The following is a 10,311-nucleotide window of genomic DNA, read 5'->3' on the forward strand; positions in this document are numbered from 1 at the left end:
CTCCTGCGCACAACTCTATCCATAACCCACGCCTCGCAACCATAAAACATTGTTGGAACCACTATTCCTTCAAAAATACCCATTTTTGCTTTCCGAGATAATGTTCTCGACTTCCAAACATTCTTCAAGGCTCCCAGAATTTTCGCCCCCTCCCCCACCCTATGTTTCACTTCCGCTTCCATGGTTCCATCTGCTGCCAGATCCACTCCCAGATATCTAAAACACTTTACTTCCTCCAGTTTTTCTTCATTCAAACTTACCTTCCAGTTGACTTGACCCTCAACCCTACTGTACCTAATAACCTTGCTCTTATTCACATTTACTCTTAACTTTCTTCTTTCACACACTTTACGAAACTCAGTCACCACCTTCTGCAGTTTCTTACATGAATCACCCACCAGCGCTGTATCATCAGCGAACAACAACTTACTTCCCAAGCTCTCTCATCCACAACAGACTGCATACATGCCCCTCTTTCCAAAGCCCTTGCATTCACCTCCCTTACAACCCTATCCATAAACAAATTAAACAACCAAGGAGACATCACACACACCTGCCGCAAATCTACATTCACTGAGAACCAATCACTTTCCTCTCTTCCTACACGTACACATGCCTTACATCCTCGATAAAAACTTTTCACTGCTTCTAACAACTTGCCTCCCACACCATATATTCTTAAAACCTTCCACAGAGCATCTCTATCAATTCTATCATATTCCTTCTCCAGATCCATAAATGCTACATACAAATCCATTTGTTTCTCTAAGTATTTCTCACATACATTCTTCAAAGCAAACACCTGATCCACACATCCTCTACCACTTCTGAAACCACACTGCTCCTCCCCAATCTGATGCTCTGTACATGCCTTCACCCTCTCAATCAATAACCTTCCATATAATTTCCCAGGAATACTCAACAAACTTATACCTCTGTAATTTGAGAACTTACTCTTATCCCCTTTGCCTTTGTACAATGGCACTATGCACGCATTCCGCCAATCCTCAGGCACCTCACCATGAATCATACATACATTAAATAACCTTACCAATCAGTCAACAATACAGTCACCCCCTTTTTTGATAAATTCCACTGCAATACCATCCACACCTGCTGCCTTGCCGGCTTTCATCTTCCGTAAATCTTTTACTACCTCTTCTCTGTTTACCAAATCATTTTCCCTAACCCTCTCACTTTGCACACCACCTCGACCAAAACACCCTATATTTGCCACTCTATCATCAAACACATTCAACAAACCTTCAAAATACTCACTCCATCTCCTTCTCACAACACCACTACTTGTTATCACCTTCCCATTTGCCCCCTTCGCTGAAGTTCCCATTTGCTCCCTTGTCTTACGAACTTTATTTACCTCCTTCCAAAAAATCTTTTTATTCTCCCTGAAATTTAATGATACTCTCTCACCCCAACTCTCATTTGCCCTCTTTTTCACCTCTTGCACCTTTCTCTTGACCTCCTTTCTCTTTCTTTTATACCTCTCCCACTCATTTGCATTTTTTCCCTACAAAAATCGTCCAAATGCCTCGCTCTTCTCTTTCCCTAATAATCTTACTTCTTCATCCTGCCACTCACTTCCTTTTCTAATCAACCCACCTCCCACGTTTCTCATGCCACAAGCATCTTTTGCGCAGGCCATCACTGATTCCCTAAATACATCCCATTCCTCCCCCACTCCCCTTACCTCCTTTGTTCTCACCTTTTTCCATTCTGTACTCAGTCTCTCCTGGTACTTCCTCACACAAGTCTCCTTCCTAACCTCACTTACTCTCACCACTCTCTTCACCCCAACATTCTCTCTTCTTTTCTGAAACCCCCCACAAATCTTCACCTTAGCCTCCACAAGATAATGATCAGACATCCCTGCAGTTGCACCTCTCAGCACATTAACATCCAAAAGTCTCTCTTTCGTGCGTCTATCAATTAACACGTAATCCAATAACGCTCTCTGGCCATCTCTCCTACTTACATACGTATACTTATGTATATCTCGCTTTTTAAACCAAGTATTCCCAATCACCAGTCCTTTTTCAGCATATAAATCTACAAGCTCTTCAACATTTCCATTTACAACACTGAACACTCCATGTATACCAATTATTCCCTCAACTGCCACATTACTCACCTTTGCATTGAAATCACCCATCACTATAACCCGGTCTTGTGCATCAAAACTACTAACACACTGATTCAGCTGCTCCTAAAACACTTGCCTCTCATGATCTTTCTTCTCATGCTCAGGTGCATATGCACCAATAATCACCCATCTCTCTCCATCAAGTTTCAGTTTTACCCATATCAATCTGGAATTTTCTTTCTTACACTCTATCACATTCTCCCACAACTCCTGATTCAGGAGTAGTGCTTCTCCTTCCCTTGCTCTTGTCCTCTCACTAACTCCTGACTTTACTCCCAAGACATTCCCAAACCACTCTTCCCCTTTACCCTTGAGCTTTGTTTCACTCAGAGCCAAAACATCCAGGTTCCTTTCCTCAAACATACAACCTATCTCTCCTTTTCTCTCATCTTGGTTACATCCACACACATTTAGACACCCCAGTCTGAGCCTTCGAGGAGGATGAGCACTCCTCGCGTGACTCCTTGTTCTGTTTCCCCTTTTAGAAAGTTAAAATACAAGGAGGGGAGGGTTTCTGGCCCCCCGCTCCCGTCCCCTTTAGTCACCTTCTACGACACGTGAGGAATGCGTGGGAAATATTCTTTCTCCCCTATCCCCAGGGGAGAAACCACTAACACATATATACACACTGCTATAGATACATATATATATATATATATATATATATATATATATATATATATATATATATATATATATATATATATATATATATATATATATATATATATATACATATATATATGTATATATATAACAAGTAGTGGTGATGTGAGAAGGAGATGGAATGAGTATTTTGAAGGTTTGTTGAATGTGTCTGATGACAGAGTGGCAGATATAGGGTGTTTGGGTCGAGGTGGTGTGCAAAGTGAGAGGGTTAGGGAAAATGATTTGGTAAACAGAGAAGAGGTAGTAAAAGCTTTGCGGAAGATGAAAGCCGGCAAGGCAGCAGGTTTGGATGGTATTGCAGTGGAATTTATTAAAAAAGGGGGTGACTGTATTGTTGACTGGTTGGTAAGGTTATTTAATGTATGTATGACTCATGGTGAGGTGCCTGAGGATTGGCGGAATGCTTGCATAGTGCCATTGTACAAAGGCAAAGGGGATAAGAGTGAGTGCTCAAATTACAGAGGTATAAGTTTGTTGAGTATTCCTGGTAAATTATATGGGAGGGTATTGATTGAGAGGGTGAAGGCATGTACAGAGCATCAGATTGGGGAAGAGCAGTGTGGTTTCAGAAGTGGTAGAGGATGTGTGGATCAGGTGTTTGCTTTGAAGAATGTATGTGAGAAATACTTAGAAAAGCAAATGGATTTGTATGTAGCATTTATGGATCTGGAGAAGGCATATGATAGAGTTGATAGAGATGCTCTGTGGAAGGTATTAAGAATATATGGTGTGGGAGGCAAGTTGTTAGAAGCAGTGAAGAGTTTTTATCGAGGATGTAAGGCATGTGTACGTGTAGGAAGAGAGGAAAGTGATTGGTTCTCAGTGAATGTAGGTTTGCGGCAGGGGTGTGTGATGTCTCCATGGTTGTTTAATTTGTTTATGGATGGGGTTGTTAGGGAGGTAAATGCAAGAGTTTTGGAAAGAGGGGCAAGTATGAAGTCTGTTGGGGATGAGAGAGCTTGGGAAGTGAGTCAGTTGTTGTTCGCTGATGATACAGCGCTGGTGGCGGATTCATGTGAGAAACTGCAGAAGCTGGTGACGGAGTTTGGTAAAGTGTGTGGAAGAAGAAAGTTAAGAGTAAATGTGAATAAGAGCAAGGTTATTAGGTACAGTAGGGTTGAGGGTCAAGTCAATTGGGAGGTGAGTTTGAATGGTGAGAGGCTGGAGGAAGTGAAGTGTTTTAGATATCTGGGAGTGGATCTGTCAGCGGATGGAACCATGGAAGCGGAAGTGGATCATAGGGTGGGGGAGGGGGCGAAAATTTTGGGAGCCTTGAAAAATGTGTGGAAGTCGAGAACATTATCCCGGAAAGCAAAAATGGGTATGTTTGAAGGAATAGTAGTTCCAACAATGTTGTATGGTTGCGAGGCGTGGGCTATGGATAGAGTTGTGCGCAGGAGGATGGATGTGCTGGAAATGAGATGTTTGAGGACAATGTGTGGTGTGAGGTGGTTTGATCGAGTAAGTAACGTAAGGGTAAGAGAGATGTGTGGAAATAAAAAGAGCGTGGTTGAGAGAGCAGAAGAGGGTGTTTTGAAATGGTTTGGGCACATGGAGAGAATGAGTGAGGAAAGATTGACCAAGAGGATATATGTGTCGGAGGTGGAGGGAACGAGGAGATGAGGGAGACCAAATTGGAGGTGGAAAGATGGAGTGAAAAGGATTTTGTGTGATCGGGGCCTGAACATGCAGGAGGGTGAAAGGAGGGCAAGGAATAGAGTGAATTGGAGCGATGTGGTATACAGGGGTTGACGTGCTGTCAGTGGATTGAATCAAGGCATGTGAAGCGTCTGGGGTAAACCATGGAAAGCTGTGTAGGTATGTATATTTGCGTGTGTGGACGTGTGTATGTACATGTGTATGGGGGGGGGGGGGTTGGGCCATTTCTTTCGTCTGTTTCCTTGCGCTACCTCGCAAACGCGGGAAACAGCGACAAAGTATAAAAAAAAAAAATATATATATGAAGATTTCATTTCATTCCGTTCTTACTATCACGGCAGATCAGATAAGAAATCAAGAAGTCCGAATAAACTAATATGATTGTCAGATTAAATAAATCTCTTAACACTGGGAATATTCTCTGATATATTTCCAGAAAATAACTTTGGACGATAGAATAAAGAAGATGTAACTCTTGCCTCCTTAGGTTTTCCCATCAGCCAGAGCTAGTGGTGGCAATGAACCCTCGAATACTTACGAAGGTTGTAGTGAAGGAAGATGTGAAGACGCCAGGAGGGAAACGGTTGTGGTTCGAGGGTGACCAAGTTGATATACTTGATTATCTTGCCAAAGGTTTAAACTTTACGTAAGTACACAATGGTCAGTGTCTGCTGAAGGTGTCACGTTGTGTCAGGCATTTCAAGTTGCTGCTCCTCCTCAGACAATTCAAGTCACTTGTCCTCAGATGTGACTCTAATGATGACCATTCAGCTATAAACCTTATCCCCTTCCTGAAATATTACTTGTGTCACCACTCCATAAGAATAAGATTGACAACAAAAGAGGTTTTTGTATTAGGGTTATGTATAACTGCATTTCATTCTGAAACATTTCTAAAACAGAAAAATCATAATGATTTTACTTAGTTTGGGTTCCAAGGAAGCTGAAGTATTTCAAAAGTTTTTCTTGAAAATCAGAATGCATTCATAACATCATATATTTCAATTTGAAAGAAACTTAAGTGTCAGGCTAATGTTGCTTCTAGGTCAGTTAATGGAAAGCTGGCAAGTTTGTGTTCAGGAAGGACATGGCGGCAAAGGGAACTATGGATGTGGAAATGAGTCTTTGGGTGGGTAAGTGGGTAAAGGTTCTGGGAGTATTATGAAATGTGTGGAGAGAGGGGTCATTACCTGGGTGGACGAAAATTGGTGTTTGAAGGTACAGTAGTGCCAATGATGTTATGTGAATGCGAGGCACATGCTATACATGATGATGTGTGGAGGAGGGTGGAGGTGTTAGAAACGAAATTGATGAGGACGATATGTGGTGTGCAGTGGTTTGATCGCGTAAGTATTGAAATAGTAAGAAAGAGTTGTGGTATTAAAGAGAGTGTGGTTGAGAGAGCTGAAGAGAGTGTGCTAAAATGGTTTGGACATATAGAGAGACTGAGTGAGCAAAGGTTGACAAAGAGGATATATGTGTCAGAAAGGAAGGGAACAACGAGACTGAATGGCATGTACGGAATAGAGTGAATTAGAGCCATGTGGTATACAGGAGTCGACAAGCTCTGAATGAACTGAACCAGGAAATGTGAAGCGGACTGGTAAGCCATGGAGAGGTCCATGGGGACTGGTTATGGAGAAGGAGCTGTGGTTTCAGTGTATTGCACATTGCAGTTAGAAAATGGATATGAGAGGCAAGTGCTTAGGGAGCAGCTGAGTGAGTGTTTTGATGTAAGATGTTTTAGTGATGGATGATTTAAATGCAAAGTGAGTAATGTGGCAGATGAGGGAATTATTGGGCGCATGGGGTATTTAGTGTTTTGAATGGATATGGTGAACAGCTTTTGGAGATGTGTGTTGATAAAGGACTGGTGATTTGGAATACTTGGTTTAAAAGAATATACACAAATATACGTACATGATTTAACGAGTATCATCAAATCACATTCTAATTGGTAGTCGTTTAAAAGAGAGAATTCCGAAGGGAAATATGCTGAGAGGGGCAGATGGTAGGATGTCTGATGACTATCTTGTTTAGGGGTGGGTGAAGATTCGTGGAGGTTCTCGTAAAAAAAAAAAAAGGAAACAATGTCGGTGAAAAGAGTGTGGTGAAAGTATGTGAGCTTAGGAAACATAATTGTGTAGAATGGCTTAAAGTGAGAGTAAATGAAGCAAGTGGAGTGGGTGAGAAATGAGAGGTATTTAGGGAAGCATTGCTTCCATGTGCAAGAGATGCATGTGGCATGAGAAAGGTAGGAGGTGGGCAGACTAGAAAGGGTAGTGGGTAGTGTGATGAAGAAGTGATATTGTTACTGAAGGAGAAAAGAGAGGCGTTTGGAAGGAGATGTACAAAAGAAAGCACCAGGAGGTCAAGAGGAAGGTGCAAGGGTTAGAAAAGTGGGCAAATGAGAACTGAGGTGAGAGAGTACCATTAAACTTTAGGGAGTGTAAAACGATGTTTTGGAAAGAAGTAAATAATGTGCAAAAGACAAGAGAACAAATGCGAACATCGGTGAAGAGGACAAAAGGGCAAGTGATCATAGATGGAATGAGTATTTTAAAGGATTGTTAAATATGTTTGAAGATAGAGTGGTAGATATGTTTTGGTCGGGGTAATAAGCGAAGTGAATGTCAAGGAGAGTGATTTAGTGAAAAGAGATAGTTAAATCTTTGTATAAGATGAAAAGTGGTTAAGCCGCTGGGGTGGATGATATTACAGTGGAAAATATTAAGAAAGGGGGTGACTATGTTCTTGATTAGTTGGTAGGAATTTTCAGTGTATGGATGGATCACGTTACATAGTTCCTGAAGACTGGAAGAATACATATTTAGTGCTGTTATATAAAGACAAGGGAAATATAGGCGAGTGTTCAGAGTATAGAAGCATAAGTTTGTTCACTATACCTCGTACGTTGTATGGGAGGGTACTGGTTGTTGAGAGGGTGAATGCATATACAGAGCATCAGATTGGAGAACAGCAGTTTGGTTTCAGAAGTGGCAGATGTGGGGATCAGGTGTTTGCTTTCAAGAATGTGTAAGAAATATAGAGAAAAACAGATGGATTTACATATGGCTTTAATGGATCTGAAGAAATCATACGAGAAAGTTGATTGAGATGCTTTGTGGAAGATCTTGAGAATATATGATGTCGGAAGTAAGCTGCCAGAAGCAGTGAAAAGTTTTTATCAAGAGTGTAATGCTTGTGTGCGTGTAAGAAGAGAGGAGAATAAGTTCATCCTACAGCAGGGGTGTGTTCAGTTTGTTTATGGATGTGGTGGTTCGGGAGGTAAATGTGAGTGTCTTGGAGATAGGGATGAGTATGAAGGCTCTTGGGGATGTGAGGACCTGGGAAATGAGACACCTTTTTGCTGATGATACAGCCCTTGTGGTGGACTCGAGTGTGGAACTGCAGAAGTTAGTATCTGAGTTTGGAAGAGTGTTTAGAATGAGAAAGCTGAAAGTGAATGTGAATATAAGCAGAGTTATTAAGTTTATTCGGATTGAGGAACAGTACTTTTTTGAGGGGTCAGTTTGAATGGAGAAAATTTGAAGTGAAGTGTTTTAGAAACCAAGTATTGGACATGGCTACAAATCGAACCATGGAAGTGATTGTTGAGGGGGCGATGGTTCAGGGAGTGATGAATGTGTGGGAAGAGACAACGTTATGTAAGGGGACAAAAAATGAGTATGTTTGAATGAATGGAAGTCCCAACAATATTCAGTAGATGCTTGGCGTTGGCAAAGATAAGGATGTGCAAAGGAGGTAGATGCGTTAGAAATGTTATGTTTGTTGTGTGAGGTGGTTTGATTGAATAAGCAATGAAATAGTAAGCGTGATGTGTGGTATTAAAAGACATGTGGCTGAGAACAGAGGTTGTTGTGCAGAAACGATTTGAACATCTGTAGAAAATGAGTGAGAAAAAGTTGACAAAAAGAGAATGTAATTGTCAGAATTCAAGGGAACAAGGAAAACGGGATAGACCCGAGATCTATGTGCTTTTGTGATAATTCATATCTTTAGAAATACAATGATCTCCATAACCCTGATGATGAAAATGATCAGGAAAACGGTCGCATCCGTATTCCATTACCTTCTAATTATTAAGATATTCTTTATCTCTCTCACATTTCTTTCAAATGATAAGGTATGTTTGAGTTTCAGGAACAATGTCTAGTCATGTAAGTTTCTTTAACACCTCTCACACCGCTTCCATACAGGCAAAATGATACAGCGTCCCATCCACACACACACACACACACACACACACACACACACACACACACACACACACTGGCGTAACACTAAGGATTGCCAAACTTTGCAGGTACAGCACGAAATACCTGCCACACTCTTCATGTATAACACTGATGCTCTACCACACGTAATAGGTACAACACACAGGACCCTTAACATTTCACTTTTACAACACTGAGGACCTGCTACAATTTACTAACACAGTACTGATGATCCATCAAACTGTATAAGTACAACACCCAGGAAATGCCACACTTTATAAGTTCAGCACCAAGGAACTACCACACGACTTGTACAGCACTGAGGACCTGTCATGCATTATAAGTACAACAATGTGGGCCCGCCACACATTACAGGTACAACACTGAGGACCTGCCATACTTTACTGATATAACACTGATATAACTGATATAGCACCGAAGACCTACAACACACTTAATTATAACACAAAGGACCTGCAACACTTTACAGATACAAAATGAGGACCAGCCACACTTTGCAGGAACGACACCAAACACCTGACACTCTTCACTTGTACAACATAGAAGATCTACAGCACTCTACAGATATCATACTGAGGAACTGACACAGCTTACGTGTACAACACTCCATAAGGCAGCAAACTTCTCTTCTCTAACAACCAAATGCCTCAAGATATAATAGTAAGAGCCTGATCATCATTTTCCTCACCAGATACACGTTCGTCCAGCCCCCTGATAAAGGATCAGGAAGGAAACTAGGAAATGGGTCTTGGTCCGGCGTGGTGGGAATGGTTAGTAGGGAGGTAAGTAAAATAGTATAGCTATTTACCTATCTGTCAATATATATATATATATATATATATATATATATATATATATATATATATATATATATATATATTTTTTTTTTTTTTTTTTATACTTTGTCGCTGTCTCCCGCGTTTGCGAGGTAGCGCAAGGAAACAGACGAAAGAAATGGCCCAACCCCCCCCCCCCCATACACATGTACATACACACGTCCACACACGCAAATATACATACCTACACAGCTTTCCATGGTTTACCCCAGACGCTTCACATGCCTTGATTCAAACCACTGACAGCACGTCAAACCCAGTATACCACATCGCTCCAATTCACTCTATTCCTTGCCCTCCTTTCACCCTCCTGCATGTTCAGGCCCCGATCACACAAAATCTTTTTCACTCCATCTTTCCACCTCCAATTTGGTCTCCCTCTTCTCCTCGTTCCCTCCACCTCCGACACATATATCCTCTTGGTCAATCTTTCCTCACTCATTCTCTCCATGTGCCCAAACCATTTCAAAACACCCTCTTCTGCTCTCTCAACCACGCTCTTTTTATTTCCACACATCTCTCTTACCCTTACGTTACTTACTCGATCAAACCACCTCACACCACACATTGTCCTCAAACATCTCATTTCCAGCACATCCATCCTCCTGCGCACAACTCTATCCATAGCCCACGCCTCGCAACCATACAACATTGTTGGAACCACTATTCCTTCAAACATACCCATTTTTGCTTTCCGAGATAATGTTCTCGACTTCCACACATTTTT

General features: G+C 41.4%; 1 protein-coding gene across 1 annotated transcript in view; it reads left to right on the plus strand.

Annotated features, from left to right (window-relative positions):
- The window catches only part of LOC139763323 (probable glutamate receptor), a 239,562-nt gene that overhangs the window by 25,125 nt on the left and 204,126 nt on the right, over positions 1-10,311 (plus strand). The window contains exons 3-4 of the mRNA XM_071689344.1: positions 4,977-5,135; positions 9,440-9,530. Coding sequence (XP_071545445.1) covers positions 4,977-5,135; positions 9,440-9,530 — 250 coding nt within the window. The remainder of the gene's footprint in view (positions 1-4,976; positions 5,136-9,439; positions 9,531-10,311) is intronic.

This window comes from Panulirus ornatus, chromosome 46, assembly GCF_036320965.1.
Source record: "Panulirus ornatus isolate Po-2019 chromosome 46, ASM3632096v1, whole genome shotgun sequence".
NCBI classification, from domain to species: domain Eukaryota; kingdom Metazoa; phylum Arthropoda; class Malacostraca; order Decapoda; family Palinuridae; genus Panulirus; species Panulirus ornatus.